At 37.4% G+C, this 21,130-nt stretch overlaps 2 protein-coding genes across 2 annotated transcripts in view; both read right to left on the bottom strand.

Moving 5' to 3' along the window:
- LOC105233646 (30S ribosomal protein S11) overlaps positions 1 to 12,107 on the bottom strand; it is a 31,550-nt gene extending 19,443 nt beyond the window's left edge. Inside the window, exon 1 of the mRNA XM_049448122.1 lies at positions 11,797 to 12,107. Coding sequence (XP_049304079.1) covers positions 11,797 to 11,990 — 194 coding nt within the window. The 5' untranslated portion in view covers positions 11,991 to 12,107. The remainder of the gene's footprint in view (positions 1 to 11,796) is intronic.
- LOC125776319 (uncharacterized protein K02A2.6-like) overlaps positions 1 to 21,130 on the bottom strand; it is a 171,111-nt gene that overhangs the window by 29,514 nt on the left and 120,467 nt on the right. The window lies entirely within an intron of this gene.

Genomic DNA, 21,130 nt, shown 5'->3' with positions numbered 1-21,130 from the left:
TAAAACGGTGGAAAGCATTCATAGACGAACATAATGCTAAAATTCATTATAAACCTGGTAAGGAAAACTCTGTCGCAGATGCTCTCTCCCGCCAGCACATAAATGTGTTGGAGAGCGAACTCAAATCTGACGCGGCGACAGTTCACAGTGAATTGTCACTGACCTACACGGTCGAAGCAACAGAAAAACCCATAAACTGCTTCAGGAATCAAATAGTTTTGGAAGAGTCGCGTTTTCCTCTGAAACGAAATTTTATACTCTTTGGCGGAAAAACCCGCCACGTTATTCACTTGATGGATAGAAACAGCCTCATTGACGAAGTAAAGGAGGTTATTAACCCCCTCGTGGTGAACGCGATTCACTGCGAGCTACCGGCGCTAGCCGGCATACAACACGAATTGGTAAGATGCTTCCCATCTACCAAATTCTGGTACTGCAAAAACATGGTGTCGGATATTACGAACAAGGATGAACAAAGGGAAATAGTCACTACTGAACACAATCATGCTCATAGAGCTGCGAAGGAAAATGTGAAACAGATCCTCTGTGACTATGCCTAGAAGGCAGGAACTCGACGTTACGCCGATTCCATCATACGCAGGTGAAATGTTACACATAAATATTTTCTGCACAGACAATAAGCATTTTTTAACTTGTGTTGATAAAATCTCTAAATTTGCAGTAGTTCAACCGATACCGTCGCGGACAATAACGGATGTAAAAATACCCATCCTCCAGTTGATTAATTTCTTCCCAGGAACAAAAACTATTTATTGTGATAATGAGGCGTCCTTCAACTCCGACACCATTGTGACTCTGTTGAAGAACCAATATGGGATTGATATAGTAAAAGATCCCCCTCTCCACAGTACTTCCAACGGACAGGTAGAGAAGTTTCACAGTACTTTGATAGAAATTGCTGGGTGCCTTAAAATTGAAAGAAGAATAAGCGATACAATGGACCTGATTACTCAAGCTACCATTGAATACAACCGAATAATACACTCGGTCACAAATAAAGAGCCTATTGAGGTAATATACGCCTCAACCGAAGAATTCCGAAAGGAAGTGAAAGGTAAAATTGAACAAGCACAACAGGCTCAGCTCGATAGAAATAATCCGTCAAGGCAGAACAGGGTCTTTGAAGTGGGGGAAAAGGTAATGGTAAAAACTAATAGAAAGTTAGGGAACAAGTTAACCCCCCTGTGTGAGGAGAGGAGAGTAGAGGCAGATCTGGGGACAACAGTCCTAATAAATGGAAGGATAGTCCATAAGGACAACCTTAGATAAAGTACTTACCCTAGAAAATGACGACATTAATTCCTAATCACCTTATATTGCTTCTTTAGGTTTTCAATCACAATACTTCTCACTTTCGGGATAGCGGCAGCCAAGTTAACGGATTACTCACACTTGATCATGAAGAGAGTGTTCAAAGAGTACGGACGTGTTATTTAACTCGCTCCGTGAATTCAATCTTTACAAAAAAAAAATTAATCATAAAACCAATCAAAAAGTAAAACAAAAAAGAAAAAACAATTTATAAATTGTAAACAAACATTTAAAACAGTGCACACAAATTAATAATAATAAACATAAACAATTAGTGCACGAATCAACAAGTGAAAACAAAAAAACAAAAAAAAAATCAAACAAACAATAATGAGTGCTTCGCAGCCTCATCAGCAAGGCCGTAGGCATTCCTTAAATGCCTACTTTAGCTTTGTCGACCCAACAACAACCACAACTACTGGAAATAAAAAGTGTAACGGCGATGATGAGTAGTCGCGGCGATCAGCTGAAAAGGAATCGAAGCAAAGAACGCAGTCAGCAGTAGCAGCCGAAAACAACAATCGGGCAATAACAAATGCCCTGACACCAACCAGCCTGCAGGTACCAACAAACGAGCAGGCAACGAAGAAAATCACAAGGCAAGGTGAGAGTGTACCAACAAAAAAAGGCCCGTCTGTACAAACAGGCATTGACCGCTACGTCAATATAAAGAGGAAATTAAGTCCTTCTAAATCAGCGGTCAATCCTAAAAAATTTCAAGGCAGCACACCAAATAAAAATAAAACGGAAGTTTTAAATGGCAACAGATTTGCCATACTAAGCAATGGTTCAGACGACGATGCGAAGGGTACCACCACAGTCGTTAATGCCAAACCACCTCCGATATATTTGCGCGAGCGTAGCAGTAATACTCTTGTTGCGAATTTAAGTGAAATTGTTGGCACTAACAATTTTCATATAGTGCCTTTGAAAAAAGGCAATATAGACGAAACAAAAATTCAGTCCTACACTGAAAAAAGTTTCATGGAAATCGTTAAATTTTTGTCGAATAAAAACAAAAATTATTATTCGTATCAACTGAAGAGCTCTAAGGGCCTAGTTGTTGTAATCAAGGGTATAGAGTCCGCCGTGGACTCTAGTGAAGTGAAAGAAGCATTGGAGGAATGTGGTTTTGAAATTAAAACAGTTGTAAATATATTTAATAGAAACAAAGTACCACAGCCAATGTTTAAAATTGAATTGTTGCCGAATTCGAATCAACTAAAAAAAAATGAGACCCATCCTATATACAATCTGAAATATTTGCTGCATCGCGGAGTAACTGTGGAAGAACCACATAAAAGAAACGGTCCGGTACAATGTACTAACTGCCAAGAATATGGGCATACTAAATCATATTGCACTCTACGCAGTGTTTGTGTGGTATGTGGTGATTTACATCCCACTTCGAAATGCACCCTTAAGAAAGAAGAATTAAATAAAAAATGCAGCAATTGTGGAGGAAATCACACTGCTAACTACAGGGGTTGTCCTGTATATAAAGATTTGAAATCAAAGTTGTCACAGGGCATTCAAGCACGTCGTAACCAAATGGTACAAACACCCCGTAATGAAATTATAGCAACCTCAGAGAAAAGTTCAAATCCTATTACTTCTATCAATAATAATATGCAAGGAAGCTATGCAAATGTAGTGAAAGGCAACACTGTGCAAATGCAACTGCCGCAAAATCCTCCAAATGGAGGTATTGAAACTATGATTATAAATCTTACACAGTGTATGACACAATTTATGTCTACCATGCAAAACATGATCCAAGATTTAATAAAATCACAAAATCAAATGCTGCAAAATTTATTAAGTAAAAAATGAGCTTACTAAATATCTGTATATGGAATGCCAACGGTGTTAACCAACATAAATTAGAGATTATCAGATTTCTGTCTGAAAAGAATATTGATGTAATGCTTATATCAGAAACTCATTTAACAAATAAAAATAATTTCAATATTCCTGGATTTAGAGTCTATGTCACAAATCATCCAGATGGAAAAGCGCATGGTGGCACGGCAGTGTTGATTAGAAATCGTTTAAACCACTATGCCCTAGAATCGCATGCTACTCCACAGTTACAAGCTACAACAATTTCACTCAAAAATCGGGGTTGTGACTTAAACCTTACTGCTATATACTGTCCACCTCGTTTTAAAATTACAGAAATCGAATTTAAAGACTTTTTTGGAACACTAGGTCAAAAATTTCTAGCAGGTGGAGATTATAACGCAAAACACACGTACTGGGGCTCGCGTCTTATTAATCCGAAAGGACGACAGTTGTACTACACTATTATGAATAAGCATAATAAGCTGGATATAATATCTCCTGGTAAGCCGACATACTGGCCCAGTGATAGAAGAAAAATACCAGACTTAATAGATTTTGCTGTAGTCAAAAATATAGATAGAACGCTTATGACAGCTGATACATGTACAGACTTATCATCTGATCATTCTCCTGTACTAATAAAGTTATACGAACAGCCCATGATATTTGAGCCGAAAGTTTCTCTAACATCACATAAAACGAACTGGTTGAAATATAGAAAGTATATCAGCACCCACATCAATATTGATTGCAAAATAAATACAGGAAGAGACATTGATGAAAATATAAGAAAAATTAATGACGTAATAACTAATGCAGCTGTATTGGCAACACCAAAAAGAAATAACAAACCAGTTGGTTTTAGAAAGATCACCAATAATGAAATAGAGAAACTTGTAAACGAGAAAAGGCGAGCTAGGCGGGAATGGCAGTTAAATCGATCCCCTTCAACTCTGCTTCAACTGAAATCTGCTGTACGAAAGTTAAAAAAAGCGCTTAAATGCGAAGAGGAACACAACACTGAAAATTATATAAAGAAACTCTGTCCGAATTCTCGCAAGCAAAACTCTCTTTGGAAAGCACAAAAGTCTTTCAAGCCACCAGTAGATTCCAACATGCCTCTAAGACAGTTGAATGGTAATTGGGCACGTAGTGATGAGGATAAGGCAAATTGCTTTGCAAATCACCTAGAAAAGGTATTTCAACCCAATTGCCCAAAGAACAACTTTGAGTTGCCAACCTTGCCCAATACCGAAAAAGACTCGCATGTGTCTATTAGGACTTCTACTTCTGAAGTTACTAGAATAATAAAAGAGCTTAACCCCAAAAAATCACCTGGGCATGATAATATTACCCCAAAAATGCTAATTGAGTTACCAAATATTGCCGTAAGGGTGCTCTCTTTGCTCTTCAATGCAATTCTTAATCTCGGACACTATCCAAATTCGTGGAAAAAGTCGCAGATCATCTTGATAGACAAACCTGGGAAAGACTTAACACAGCCGTCTTCATACAGACCAATCAGTCTTCTACCCTGTCTTTCTAAGATATTTGAAAAATTGTTACTATCAAAGATGACTCCTTTCCTCCACGAAAATAATATAATACCAACGCACCAATTTGGGTTTCGTGAAAAACATAGCACGATTGAGCAAGTAAATAGAATTACTAACGAAATAAGAAGAGCATTTGAGCACAGAGAGTACTGTTCAGCTATATTTCTAGACGTGGCTCAGGCGTTTGATAAGGTATGGCATGAGGGCCTTTTATACAAGATTAAAAATATTCTACCTTCAAAATTATATAAAACATTGGAATCGTATTTAAAAAATAGAAAATTTATGGTAAAAGTGGGAGATTTCATATCTGATGAAAGACAGATAAGGGCTGGTGTACCCCAGGGCAGTGTTCTAGGCCCAACACTATACATCATATATACAGCAGATCTTCCAACAGCTAACAATGTATTAACTTCTACCGTATATCCATAAAGACCTTGGTATTTCTATGGTAAGGAAAGAAGTAGAAGACAGCAGAATTAAATATATATGTAAACTCCGTGATCACCCAAACCCTTTGGCTAATGCTTTGGTACATTCCTGCAATCAAACACGCCTTAAAAGAAGAGATATGCCCGCGTACTGAGGAGCAATGTATCACCAAAACAGCTCAATCATTTGCTTGAGCGTGTATAGTTTTAAATAGGTTTAAGATTTTATTACTATTTGTTAGGCTTTCAAAACAAAAAGCAGATTCAATAAATAAAAAGATATTGCAACAAAAAAAAAAAAAAAAAAAATACATACCGGTAGTGGACGACGATGCACTAGTATGGAACGAATAAAGGGTGATTTTTTAAGAGCTTGATAACTTTTTTAAAAAAAAAAAACGCATAAAATTTGCAAAATCTCATCGGTTCTTTATTTGAAACGTTAGATTGGTTCATGACATTTACTTTTTGAAGATAATTTCATTTAAATGTTGACCGCGGCTGCGTCTTAGGTGGTCCATTCGGAAAGTCCAATTTTGGGCAACTTTTTCGAGCATTTCGGCCGGAATAGCCCGAATTTCTTCGGAAATGTTGTCTTCCAAAGCTGGAATAGTTGCTGGCTTATTTCTGTAGACTTTGGACTTGACGTAGCCCCACAAAAAATAGTCTAAAGGCGTTAAATCGCATGATCTTGGTGGCCAACTTACGGGTCCATTTCTTGAGATGAATTGTTGTCCGAAGTTTTCCCTCAAAATGGCCATAGAATCGCGAGCTGTGTGGCATGTAGCGCCATCTTGTTGAAACCACATGTCAAACCAAGTTCAGTTCTTCCATTTTTGGCAACAAAAAGTTTGTTAGCATCGAACGATAGCGATCGCCATTCACCGTAACGTTGCGTCCAACAGCATCTTTGAAAAAATACGGTCCAATGATTCCACCAGCGTACAAACCACACCAAACAGTGCATTTTTCGGGATGCATGGGCAGTTCTTGAACGGCTTCTGGTTGCTCTTCACCCCAAATGCGGCAATTTTGCTTATTTACGTAGCCATTCAACCAGAAATGAGCCTCATCGCTGAACAAAACACGCGCGCGAAACACATTTCGAACCGAACACTGATTTTGGTAATAAAATTCAATGATTTGCAAGCGTTGCTCGTTAGTAAGTCTATTCATGATGAAATGTCAAAGCATACTGAGCATCTTTCTCTTTGACACCATGTCTGAAATCCCACGTGATCTGTCAAATACTAATGCATGAAAATCCTAACCTCAAAAAAATCACCCGTTACAATTACCTGAGGCACTCAACGAATTTGACCGAGTTTATGCGCATGACAGACGAAACTGCCAACATGACGGACCTGTTCCCGCAGTCGCACATGCGAAAGTTGCTAGAGACTGACAATGGACATGTTAGAACATTACTAGCCACTATAAGCGTACATCAGAGAATGGCAAGAAGCCTAGACTTTCTGGGTTCAGCCCTTAAATTTATCACAGGAACCCCAGACGCTGACGATTTCCACCAAATTAGAATGACAGAAGCCCAACTAATAGAATCCAACAATAGACAGGTAATGATTAACACAAAGACACAGGAACAGATTAACGCACTAACTAGTACGGTAAATGAACTCTTCAAAGAAGCGAAGAAAGAAAAAATCGTTACGGCGCACCTTTTTGAAATTTTACTCACTCGAAATAGGATTATGATCACGGAAATTCAGAATATAATGCTCGCAATAACCCTTGCGAAAATAAAGGTAGTAAATCCAGTAATCATTGATGACGAGGGTTTGAAACCCATATTGGTTGGGGCAATCACATATATAGCAATCACTGAACTAATGGAAGTGTCAACCGTTAAAGTTATTCAGCACAATGATGTAATTCATTTTATAATCAAATGTCCTAGAATTGAGTTTTTGTGTAGGAAAGTTTTGATTTTTCCGGTGGTACACAACGGCGTCGTACTGCAAATCAACGAAAACACAGTGGTCGAGTGCAAGAGCTGAATTTTGGCGGTCAACAACTGTGAAGCAACAACTTCAACGTTCTGCAAATTAACTACAAATACAACATGCGCTCTGCAACTTCACACAGGTGGCACAGCACATTGCAACACGCAACCGAGTCGCCTTAGTTGACGACTGCTTATTCCTCTTAAATGCGTGCACGGATTTTTTTAAATTTATATTTTTTAAATTTATATAGTTTATGAATTAAACTTTGGTTTAAATGTAAATTTATTGTTAAATATTAATTTGTTTTTTAGATATAAGTAAGCAAAAAACGCACATTTTCACATTTGCTCAAACAATGGCTCTCTTCTTTTGACGTTTTTGTTGCACTGCTTGCAAAAAATTTAATCAATTTAACACACACACATTCTTTGAAATTATTTGTTTGGGTCGGCTTTAGTATACGATCCCACGATTTCAGGGTTAAAAGTGGTATGGTTGGATAGAGCTGATGCTCCAGATTAAGAAAATATATAATTGTTGCCGCCGCAAACTTATAGTTTTCTAGATATTTGCATTTAAAGTTGAAAATTTTGCAAATTTTATCTTGCAATTTCTCGATTGCTAGTAATTATTTAATTCATATTATGCACTTTTTATGCACTTATACTTCATTACATTGTTCTACATTTTTCCAGTAATTATTTAGTTATTTGCTTAAAATAAGCATTTTATATTTTACACAATTTACATTCCATGCACAATAACAAAAGTATTCCGTGTTTACAGATAATAAGTGTTGCCATAATTACACATTTATCAAACGAATAAAAATGAATAAAAAAATAGGACTATACCCCAAATACATAAATCATTGCCCTTTTTCTTGATATATCAAGATTTTTGATACACCCCGGTGTTGGATCGGCCAGGGTTATTTTTTTGAAGCGCGGCCGAAGGCCGCCAACGCGAAAAGGAGTTTTAATTTAAAAAAAACTTGATACACCCCGGTGTTGGATCGGCCAGGGTTATTTTTTTTGAAGCGCGGCCAAAGGCCGCCAACGCGAAAAGGAGTTTTACTTAAAAAAAACTTGATACACCCCGGTGTTGGATCGGCCAGGGTTATTTTTTTGAAGCGCGGCCGAAGGCCGCCAACGCGAAAAGGAGTTTTAATTTAAAAAAAACTTGATACACCCCGGTGTTGGATCGGCCAGGGTTATTTTTTTTGAAGCGCGGCCGAAGGCCGCCAATTAAGCCTTAAAACTTTTCTTATTACAATGGAAAATTTATTTTAGATAGTATTTGTTTTCTGCGTTTGAGTTTTTATATCCATTTTTATTCGTTTGATAAATGTGTAATTATGGCAACACTTATTATCTGTAAACACGGAATACTTTTGTTATTGTGCATGGAATGTAAATTGTGTAAAATATAAAATGCTTGTTTTAAGCAAATAACTAAATAATTACTAAAAAATAAATATGTAGAAACAATGTAATGAAGTATAACTGCATAAGAAACGCATAATATGAATTAAATAATTACTAGCAATCGAGAAATTGCAAGATAAAATTTGCAAAATTTTCAACTTTAAATGCAAATATCTCGGAAACTATAAGTTTGCGGCGGCAACAATTATATATTTTCTTAATCTGGAGCATCAGCCCTATCCAACCATACCATTTTTAACCCTGAAATCGTGGGATCGTATACTAAAGTTTCCCCATATATTTAATTGAATTAATGATAAATTATGGATTTTAAGTTGCAATTTTATGTACAATTTAATAAATAAAACAGCTTTCAATTACAGTTGTCCACAAAATAATAGGAGTGCCAATCTGAAAAATGTGTTTGGCTGCATAACTTTTTTTAAATCACATGCAAATGACGTGAAACAATAACGGTACATATAACGGGATACTAGCATTAAAATACAAAACAAATTTTTATTGTGATGATTGCTATTCTACTTCTGCTTTGCTAGTTCTCGAAGACACTTGTTATTGCTTTCCACAAAATAATAGGAGTGTTAGATATTTCGTTTTCAAAATAGTCCTTAACATAAAAAATTTTCACAAAATTAGAAAAGTAAATATAGCTCCATAATCTAGCAGCAATTTTAATTAGTTATTATTTTATTTAATCATTGAGTTTTTCTCCAGTGGGTAGAGGAATTCATTATATAGAGGAAACGCGGAAAACGATCAAAAAAATTGAGAAAACTAGGAAAAACTTATAAAGAGATCCAAAAAATCGTAAAATGCTCTCCTCAAATGATAGCAAATGCCTTTAATTATAGAAAAAAAAATGAAACTCGTGGACAAAAGCGCAAAACATCCACTTCAGACGATCGCAATATAGTACGCTACTGCAAAATTAATCATTTTGCTTCAGCCAGGAGCATCCATGACGAACTAAATTTGTCAGTTAATACTGAAACTGTTCGTAGGCGTTTGGAGCAGAACAAATTATTTGACAGAAGTCCACGAAAAAGACCCCCATTAAAAAAGAAACACTAGGAAGCCCGCATACAATTTGCAAAAGAGCATGGCTCCTGACCCGTGTCTAAATGGCGAAACATGTTGTGGTCAGACGAATCCAAAGTTGAGTTATTTGGTAGTACAGGCTCTAGGAACCTTGTTCGACGTCCCCCTAACTCAGAATATAATCCCTGGTTTATCACAAAATTCGTTTTACATAACGATGCCAAATCATGGTACGTGGTCGTTTTTCACATTGTGGTGTTGGTCCAATTCATTTAATTGAAGGCATCATGGACCACAGGGCATATGTCAAAATATTATATGAGATAAAGTTAACACATGCCTCATGGAATATGCCATTGATATGGGTATATCAACGGGATAATGACTCTAAACATACTAGCAAGTGCGCAAAATAAATGGTTTAGGGCCAACGGAGTTGAGGTTATGTGGTGACCTTCTCAGTCTCCTGACCTCAACTGCTTTGAAAACCTATGTACAGATATCAAGAAGAAAGTAGCTGAAGAGAAACCAATCAATTAGAGAGATTTATGGCAAGTAGTGGAAGAGACTTGTAAAGGAATACCAATAAAGCGTTGCCAGGATCTGATAGACTCCATGCCTCGGAGATGTGATGCTGTGTTAAAAAATCGAGGTTATTCAATGGAAAATTAATTATTTTAATATTCTGTGAAACTTTGGAAGCATTATATATTAAAAATATTGAACGGTCACGTATTCCATAAAATACTCCTATTAAAAAATTTTGCTTATGCTTAATTGAAATAAATGAAATCTGGAAATATTAATAGATCTTTAACAATTTACATTGTGCAAAAATTTTGAAATAAACATTTTTGTTAATGAAAAATAACAATTTGTTTTTCTCATATGGCCACAGCTATTTTTTTGTGGACAACTGTACATATTATATTGTTCCTTGAAATGTAAGCAAAATTACTGAATATGAACTATCAAACGACGAAGAAAATAAGCACAAAAGGAAGATAGTAATAACCCAACCGGGTTGGGCTTAGTATCGCGCCGGCTAATTTTGGCTCACTGTACCTAAACGAGAGAACCAAATTGAAAATTTTAAACACACATGTATACTTAAATTATTGAACTTTATTTTAAAACATATTTTATAAAAATCGGTTCACAAATTTTTCCAAAACTTCACTTTAAAAAATGCTATTTTTTGCAAATTTCTCAATATATGCTAGTGTATTTTCATCTGTTGTGCATTGTACCAAACCAATTATGGATACATTTTCACGCACATATATTACTTATGAATTATAAAAACCACTAGTAATGTTTTTAATTGCTTTTGATTGTTAATTTCTTTGTAAATAAATAAAATACACCTTTTTCTGCATTAAGTTCAATAATGCGAAAAACCAAAATGACTGCCTAATTTGAACTGTCAAATTGCCGAGAAAGCACGAACAAAAGGGAATAAATTAAACCCAGTTAGCAACAAATGTGTGAAGTGAACGCGAAAAGGTGTTCAGTGCTAAAATACTGTGGATGGCGTAGCCGGTGTTGGACCGGCCAGGGTTATTTTTTTAAAGCGCGGCCGAAGGCCGCCCACGCAAAAAAGAGTTCTATGCGAAAAAAAATTGATACACCCCGGTGTTGGACCGACCAGAGTTATTTTTTTTGAAGCGCGGCCGAAGGCCGCCAACGCAGAAAGGAGTACTACACGAAAGTACATCGGTCACCCCGGGTATTCGCTCGACCAGGGTTTTTTTTTTAGAGCGCGGCCGAAGGCCGCCAACGCAGAAAGGAGTACTACACGAAAGTACTTCGGTCACCCCGGATCCCTTTGTATCATTAACAGATGCAATTAAATATGTATATACATTGCACTGAAACATTTTTGTTTTCTTTATTTTGATTTCTTGTCTATACAAAAATGTTGGCTGGGTTGTATTGGTTTCACTTTGTATGGAAAAATTAGCAAAAACACTGATTTTTGGTCATTTTCAAAGGGCTCCCTAGAGGTCTATAGGGGCTCTAGGGGGTCGAGGGAGGGTTTATTTAAAAGATCGATCCTTCCTCTTTCCAATAAGGTGGCGTGAGGGGGGGTAGCCCTCCCCTGTTTTTCTCCATAAACGATACTAAACCGGCGCGATACTAAACATTTCCCAAAGATTATATTATTGTACCTTACTTTTGAATAAGCGTATCTATATCAATAGACTTTTCTCCTATTGTTCCTTCATCTTTATCAGGTAGGGACGCCATCATTCCTTTTCTGTCTTCAACTTTTCGCATAACGAGGGCAGTGTGCAACTTACAAGCCTCTTTAATATACGACGATCGAGGACAGTACAACTCAACAACACTATTAAATAACCGTATCATCCTGATTATTAGTAATGAATCCAAAATTGATATTGGAACCGACTATTAAAAATAACCTAGCTTGCAAAGTTACGTCAAAATAAAACACATCATTAGTGATGGTTGCAGTTCGAAAACAATCGTCGCACTAACTTCTTCATCCTATCGATAGTTTTATTTTGAACTCACTATCGATAGTTTTTTGCCTCTTGATGGTTTATGACTTCAGGTAACCATAACGACACACATGTGCGTGCGATTGGTGCGATTGCGATTTACTCGTGTATAGGCTTGTGCGCATACCAATCCATGTTCGCGAAAATGTTTGATTATTTACGATCGGTGTGCACACATGTATGTCATGTATGGCGTTTTGTGCACACCAAATCTCATGTTTATCGTGTCGCAACATAGGAAAGATCGCGAAAGATAAATTTTCCGCTAGTTTGTCGTACATATTGATTGTGTGAAGAACGAACGCAAAATGGATTTGTATGTCGGGTATGGCGAAACGATTTCATACAGATCGGACGTACATGTATGTCGTGTATGGTCACGGTTACCCCGCATCTCGGCAGGCTAAAGTTAACGGCGCATCTCGACAGGATAAAATCTATGTCTCACTAACTATATTGACGTGCCTATAGCCTGTGGGTTAGTTTTAAAAATTTGTTACAGTTTTATTTGTTAAAATGAATTCAGAAGATGAGTCAATTCACAATAGCCGTGCACAATAGTCGTTTACAATAAGGTGACCGAATCAGCTGTTCATATATCACTAGATTCTGCAATGGGTGCTCTCGTGTCCTTGTATATTTCGGTATAGAATTTTTGCAATCTGCAAATCTTGCAAGAGCAAGAGAATCCCCTTAATATAATAATTTGCAAACAGGCGTTGGGTAGGTAGATTTATTTTTGGCACGATTACGATTCTTTTGGCGTCGCGATTTAAGGGATGCACGGAAAGAAGCGGTCCTCAGGATTAAAAAATATTTGCATATATTCCTTCCTTAATCTTATAGTTTTCGAGATATTTGTATTCAAAGTTTCACAATTTCATATGAAATTCACTCTCACTCTCTCATTCTCTTATATACATGGCATGCCTAATACCACTGTTGCGACATATTGTGTTTGGAAAAAAATAATCAAAACATTTTCTTTTAACATATCTGACCTGGTCTACGAAAAGGGAGCTAATACCATGTTCAGACCAAAAATTTAAAAGGTTAGATTACATTTTATCATTTCATAACCCAACAGTGTTCTCACTGCCGTTAGAAAGATAAAAAATCAGCTGTTATTGTCATTCATGAAGTCACATTTATCAAAAGAAAAGATTGTCATATAGTATTTTGAAATAAAAGCCGTCTTTTTTCAAATGTTTTCCATATAATAGAAATAGTGAATGCATTTTTTCATTTGTTAAGTCGATTTTCAGGTGAGATTAGATTCATTGCTATAAAATAAATGTGTTTGTTTACATTTTTTCCCTTTGTAGTGTCTAAAACAGCTGTGATAATGTAGCAGATTTCCAATGCTGACAAGCAGATGGCGCAAAATCAGAGTAGCACAGAGAGATTTTGCGTGGATCAGTTTCAAATCATTTCAATGAAGTGATTTGGAACTGTCATTTTTGTATGGCGAAATCTTGATAAATTCATAAGATTAGTCGGCTAAACCACTCAACAGCCGAAATCGTGTGATTAAGTGTCGGTCTGAACATAGTATAACATGCGAAAACTAGTTTTATAGGAAACAGCTGTTAAAAATAAACAACTCCTTTCGTCAGTTTCAAGTTATCTCATTAAATGTTTGACACCTAAGCCCCCTTTCCGTAGACCAGGTCACATATTTAGAAACAATGGTACATAAACCGTTGCAACAACAACAACAATGGCTCAAATATATTTTGTATCTTTTGTTATTTAATAAATAAAGATAAAAAAAATAACACTGTTCATATTTCTCTTGAGTCGAACTACTTTCTACTTCAAAAAAAAAAAAAAAAACCCCTAATCGATCGAACACCTATGTTAAAAAAGGAGAGAAATACTAAAAACCTTTGCATTCTATAATAAGATTTTTTATGAGATGCCTATATATATTTTCAATGCTAACTAAAGTTTAAGTTAACGAAAATCGTTTAAATGAAAATCAGGATCGCTGATGTCAACCGTGTGGTCATTTTCATGATCAGTTGATGAATTATTCACTAAATCTTGATTACTAAATTCTTGATTATTTTTTCAGGACACAAAGTATGGCAACACTGCTTTTTGTCATAAATGTAAACACACAAATTTCTTGAAAGTTTAAATTTTCAAAGTAGTTTTTAAAGTAAATTTATAAGTGTTAATCTTGGGAGTGGTCAGAAACGATTCTTTTACATGTGACTCAAGCAGCTCACGACTTCCGGTCTTTGACCAAGTATCCTCTGGGTAGCCTAAGAACATCCGTTTGAAGGCGAGCTAAAGTGAGAAGGCGAAACATCCCCTACACAGGGTTGTACGGTGGGTTTGGGACCCGCCACGTAAAAAACACATCCCCAATGAAAAGGAAAAAAACAGCCTCGGATGAGAGACCCCCCTTTTGACAATTGCCCGCCTGAAAAACAACAAAGCGGCAGGGGCCGATGGATTGCCGGCCGAGCTATGCAAACACGGCGGCGAAGAGCTGATAAGGTGCATGCATCAGCTTTTTGCAAAATATGGTCGGACGAAAGTATGCCCAACGATTGGAATTTAAGTGTGCTATGCCCAATCCATAAAAAACGAGACCCCACAATCTGCGCCAACTACCGTGGGATTAGCCTCCTCAACATAGCATATAAGGTTCTGTCGAGCGTGTTGTGTAAAAGATTAAAGCCCACCGTCAACAAACTGATTGGACCTTATCAGTGTGGCTTTAGACCTGGTAAATCAACAACCGACCAGATATTCACCATGTGCCAAATCTTGGAAAAGACTCGTGAAAGGAGAATCGACACACACCACCTTTTCGTCGATTTCAAAGCTGCTTTCGACAGCTCTAAAAGGAGCTGGTATCTCAGCAAAACTAATACGGCTGTGTAAACTGACGTTGAGCAGCACAAAAAACTCCGTCAGGATCGGGAAGGACCTCTCCGAGCTGTTCGATACCGAACGAGGTTTCAGACAAGGCGACTCTTTATCGTGCGACTTCTTCAATCTGCTGCTGGAGAAAATTATTAGAGCTGCAGAACTTAATCGAACAGGTACAATCTTTTATAAGAGTGTACAGCTACTGGCGTATGCCGATGATATTGTTCCTCTCTCTACGAACAAAAGCCAAACTCTGTAAGTCGCTCATAATTCCCGTCCTGCTATATGGTGCAGAGGCGTCAGTTGTTTCTTCTCTTCGCTACTCTCTGCTTTCCGCGGCGGGTACTGCGTCGAATACTTTCAGAGCTGGACAACATGACTTAACCAGCGTAGCCGCTGTCTTTTAATACGCTGAACTATGTCAATGTCGTCGTATATCTCGTACAGCTCATCGTTCCACCGAATGCGATATTCGCCGTGGCCAACGCGCAAAGGGCCATAAATCTTTCGCAGAACTTTTCTCTCGAAAACTCGCAACGTCGACTCATCGGTTGTTGTCATCGTCCAGACATGCTATATGGAATAGTATTTGTCTTGTTGTAGACATCTGGCGCCGCGGCTGTCTGCTTGTCTAAGCAATAGCTGCATTTGGCGCCGTATAGCATTATGTTCTGGTAATTTCCAGACGCAATATTCTAGAAGGACACGTCGGCATCAGCGAGAAGTGCGTGGCTATATAAGCCGTGGCAGCGCCAACGTAATCAACCAGTGCTAAGAGTAAACTGCTATAGTGTAGACGAGTTGTAAAATAAAGAGATTTAGTTGAAGTGAATTAAACGGCTTTTGGTTTCATTTGTCAATCCAGAGATACGAACCCAGTAAAGTAAAACTTGCAAAGAGTAAAATCGCAACAATTGGTGTCAGAAGTGGGATTGTCAAATAATCTAAATTCAAGATGGTTAAATTCGGAGAATTGAGAATTCAGCAATTAAAAAAGGAACTTGAGGAGCGTAATTTGCCGATAAGCGGGCAAAAGGCGGATCTGCAGGCACGATTACGTAAAGCAATGGAAGCGGAAGGAATTAATGTGGACGAGTTCGAATTTGATGGGTCGGAAACTTCTACAAAGGTAGAAGAAAAAGTAGAAGAACAACGAACATCATCAAGTGTAGACACGAACATGCTGTTAGTGGCTATTAAGCAAATAGCAGAAAATGCAGTGCAAACAGAAAATCGTCTGGCACAGCAAATAGCTGAAAATATATCACAAATAACAGAAAATGCAGTGCAAACAGAAAATCGTCTGGCACAGCAAATAGCCGAGAATGCAGTGCAAACAGAAAATCGTCTGGCACAGCAAATAGCTGAAAATACATCGCAGTTAAAGTCTTGCCTTACACAACAAATGACTGAAAATAATACGCAGTTAGAAAAGCGTTTGGTACAACAGATTACAGAAAATACTACACAAGTACAAAAACAAGTGCAAGAGAAATTTTCAAAATTTGAAGAGGAATTAAGCACGTTAAAAAATGAAGAAGAAAATTTAAAATCAGAATTTCTTCAACTGAGTAATCGTATGCGAGAACTGCAAGGCCCTGCACCATCAACAAATAATTCAAGATTGAAGGCACCCACATTCGATGGAAGTATTCCATTTCAAATTTTCAAACTTCAGTTTGAAAAGACAGCAATGGCCAATAACTGGAATGCAGCGGACAAAGTGGCGTCCTTGTTTGTATCATTGAAAGGACCTGCGGCAGAAATCCTTCAGACTATTCCAGACTGTGAACGGGACAACTATGAGGCATTGATGTGTGCGATAGAAAGACGATATGGTAGTGAGCACCGGAAACAAATATACCAGATCGAACTGCAAAATAGGGGTCAGAAGATGAACGAGTCATTGCAAGAGTTCGCAACTGAAATAGAACGACTTGCTCATTTGGCAAATGCAGATGCACCTGTGGATTACATTGAGAGGGTGAAAATTCAAAGTTTCATAAATGGAATTCGTGATGTGGACACCAAACGCGCCACATATGCATTGCCAAAAAGAACGTTTGCTGAAACGGTTTCGCACGCCCTCACACAGGAAACAGCTTCCCTACTAAATAAACCAGCACACAAAGTACAAAGGGTTGAAATGGAACAACCGGCGCTGATGGAAGAAATATTGAAGACTCTGAAGACAATTGCTGCACAGCGAGTAAATACAACAGGCAGATGTTTCAACTGTGGAAAAGCGGGTCACTTTGCCCGAAATTGCAATATAAAGGTAAACCCATCAAAACGGAAACAACCAACAGAACACCGAAAGGGGATTCACCACAAAAATGCGGATGCATTATCACGTCGCCCTTGTCCACTGGAATGTAAACATTGCTCCAAATCAGAGGGAAAAGAAAGTATAATCGACGTGCGATTACTGAATATAGAACCTCAAGATGATCGGACTCCTCACCGCATCAGAGACAATCAGCTGGACGACCCTGATCTTGCAAAGCTGATAATAGCCAAAGAAAATGGGGTACGACCACCAAAGGAACAAATAAGTAACGAGAGTCCAACTGCAAAAGCATATTGGGCCCAATGGAACAGCATAAACCTCGTTAATGGATACCTTCATCGTACCAGGGAAAGCGAAGATGGCAAACAGTCTCGTCTGCTGATCATAGTACCAAAGTCCATGATCCCGAAAGTATTGAAAGAATATCACAATGGACCTAGTGGAGGGCACCTTGGGATTACAAAAACTATAGAGAAGATTAAACAACGGTTCTACTGGATCGGTTGTCGAGATTCCATAGCAGAATGGATAAGTAATTGCGTAGAGTGCATGACAGCTAAAGGTCCTAAAGCCAAAAGTCGCGGTAGGCTACAACAGTACAACGTGGGATCACCATTTGAACGAGTCGCAATGGATGTTGCAGGTCCGTTCCCAACCAGTACGGCCGGAAACAAATATCTACTGGTTGTCATGGACTATTTCAGTAAATGGCCAGAAGTATATGCCTTACCAAACCAAGAAGCGAGGAAGCGTTTGTAGAAAATTGGATAACAAGGTTCGGAGTGCCCGTCGAATTACACTCAGATCAAGGCAGAAATTTCGAAGCTTCCATTTTCCAAGAAGTCTGTACGTTATTGGGCATCCACAAGACACGGACAACAGCGTTACACCCACAATCAGATGGGATGGTAGAGAGATTCAACCGAACGCTCGAAGAACATCTGCGGAAAATCGTTGATAAAGATCAACGGAATTGGGACAAGTGATCCAGATGTTCCTGCTGGCGTATCGTTCAGCGAAGCACGAGACAACTGGTTACACGCCAGCAAAGATTATTTTCGGATCTGATCTGCGACTCCCTGCTGATCTTAAGTTTGGAACGAATCCTACAGCTGTAAGAAATGATGGAGATTATTGTTCTGCCTTAAAGGAAGAAATGAATGAATTGCATCTAATGGTAAGACAGCATACGCATCTGATGAGCAATAAGATGAAGGACCGGTTCGATCAAGCGGCAAATTCAAAAGGTTTTGAAGAAGGTGATCTGGTCCTGTTGTACAATCCACTTCGAAAGAAAGGCTTGTCCCCAAAACTGCAGACAGCCTGGGAAGGACCCTATATGGTGATGAAACGACTTAATGACGTGGTATACCACATACAAGGAAATGGAAAAGCACGATGTAAAATGAAAGTAGTACACTTGGAGAGGCTCGCCCCATTTGGTTCAAGAGGATTTGTGCCTAATCGGGACGATTAGGCTTTAGTGGAGGGCAGTGTTACAAAAGTAGTATTAAGTTGTATTTGAATTGCTATATGTATCCCTTATTATGAACAATAGTTGTAGGTATATGGTAATTGTCTTGTCGTAGACATCTGGCGCCGCGGCTGTCTGCTTGTCTAAGCAATAGCTGCATTTGGCGCCGTATAGCATTATGTTCTGGTAATTTCCAGACGCAATATTCTAGAAGGACACGTCGGCATCAGCGAGAAGTGCGTGGCTATATAAGCCGTGGCAGCGCCAACGTAATCAACCAGTGCTAAGAGTAAACTGCTATAGTGTAGAGGAGTTGTAAAATAAAGAGATTTAGTTGAAGTGAATTAAACGGCTTTTGGTTTCATTTGTCAATCCACAGATACGAACCCAGTAAAGTAAAACTAGCAAGGAGTAAAATCGCAACAGTATTTTTGCAATCTTGCAAGAGCAAGAGAATACCCCTATAGGGAAATAACGAGCATTACTTTTAAAAAAATTTTAACTTTAAATATAAATATCTCGCAAACTTTAAGTTTTAACAAACATTTTTTTAATCCTGAGAACCTCCTCTATTCATCCGGCCCATCAAATCGTGGCGCCAAAAGAAAGTAATATTGCCAAAAAATCATTTAATATAAAATAAATAGTTGGAAACGAATTACTGAAATGTTAGTGGATATAGAGTGAAAAATATAACTGTGAAATTCATTATAAATCGGAGAAACACGCATTTTAAATATATGAAATCGAAATATATAAATCGAGGAATGCTATTCTAAATCGCAGCCAAAAATTGTGTGTGGAAAATTAAGAAAAGGAAAAATATTCTTTTTTCTAAAAATGAATTTCTTGAAAAAAAATGATTGCACATTTTCGGACTATAATAATTGTAGCATAAAGTTTATATACCAATTAACAGAAAAGTGGGTTTCCTTGCTCTTGCAAGATTGCAGATTGCAAAAATCCTATACCGAAATTTACAAGGGCACGAGAACACCCATTGCAGAATCTAGTGATATACGAACGGCTGATTCGGTCAATTTATTGTAAATGACTATTGTGCATGGCTATTGTGAATTGGCGCACTTTCCGCATTCATTCTTAACAAAATAACTGTAACAAATTTTTATAATTTAAATGGAAATTATTAAATCTATTTAGAATTTACCTTCCTCAACAATTTAGTGTCAAAATATGTAATTAAGTAAAATGACAGCTATGACAGGGTAGCAATTATTTTTTTACGTGTCGTTGCACGAAAATAAACATGGGTTTTGGTCTGACATATTTTATAGCCGCTGGAAATATTTTTCTGCGTGTGTTTGTTGTTGCGCCGTTGCATTAGGTGGAAAAATCTGCAACTCGTGCACCATACAAGGGTTTTGCAAGAGCAAGAGAATCCCCCTAATGAATTTAATATGACCAATTACCGTACAATACGAGTAATACGTAACTGGCCATGGATAGGTTATCAGTAATTCATGCCTTCGTTATCCGTTAGGTAATTTTGTTCTTGCCTCGTGAAAAAATTAATATTTTCTCCTCTTTCACTACAAGCCGGTGTAATTAGGTTATTCACTCTCCCTCAATGGACTTGCGCATCTGTTTGGTTAGCCATCTTTCATTGAAAAGAGTTTTTTTCGCTATCTTTATAGTACTCTGCGGGTTAAAAACACGGTCAATAGGTTATTTGTTTCGTTATTCATTGGTCACAAAAAACTGCTAATCGCGAAACTTGCTATGGGTCATTTGTTTGGTTAGCCAATGGACACCACTGCCTATCATAACAGTCATTTCCCTTACAAATAAAACAATTGAAACTTTTATTTTAATTATTTTTATTTAATTTTTTTTTGAAGTTAACAAGTTTATACAGCTACATTTTTTTTTCTATTTTTACAAATTTTCAGAAATTGTTTAGGATTAACTTCTAAATATTACAATTTACATATACATTACAAACTGAATTTTCATTATAATAATTTGTACAAATTTTTAATAATTGATTTAGATTAACTTTTAAATATTAACATTTATATATACATATGCATAGACATCACTAGCTGAATTTTCTTTTTAGGGTCATCAAAAAATTCGAAATTGGGTGTCTGATTGATTACGCGTCACTTCTTCAAATTACAAACATAATATTACATATGTTCAACATATGTTCTACGCTCAGATATAAATCAGTTTTAAGGCTTAACTATAATGTGCATAAGCTAGCTTAAGCCAGCGTAAGCAACTGTCCGAATACACACAAATTGTATGTTGCAACTATAATGTACTTTACATCAAGTTTCGTCAAGTTTTTTCAAACGTCATTTGCTTAAGG

The sequence above is a fragment of the Bactrocera dorsalis genome, chromosome 2 (assembly GCF_023373825.1).
Source record: "Bactrocera dorsalis isolate Fly_Bdor chromosome 2, ASM2337382v1, whole genome shotgun sequence".
Classification (NCBI taxonomy): Eukaryota; Metazoa; Arthropoda; class Insecta; order Diptera; family Tephritidae; genus Bactrocera; species Bactrocera dorsalis.
The sequence above is the reverse complement of the archived record's forward strand: the minus strand, read 5'-3'. Positions and strand labels throughout refer to the sequence as shown.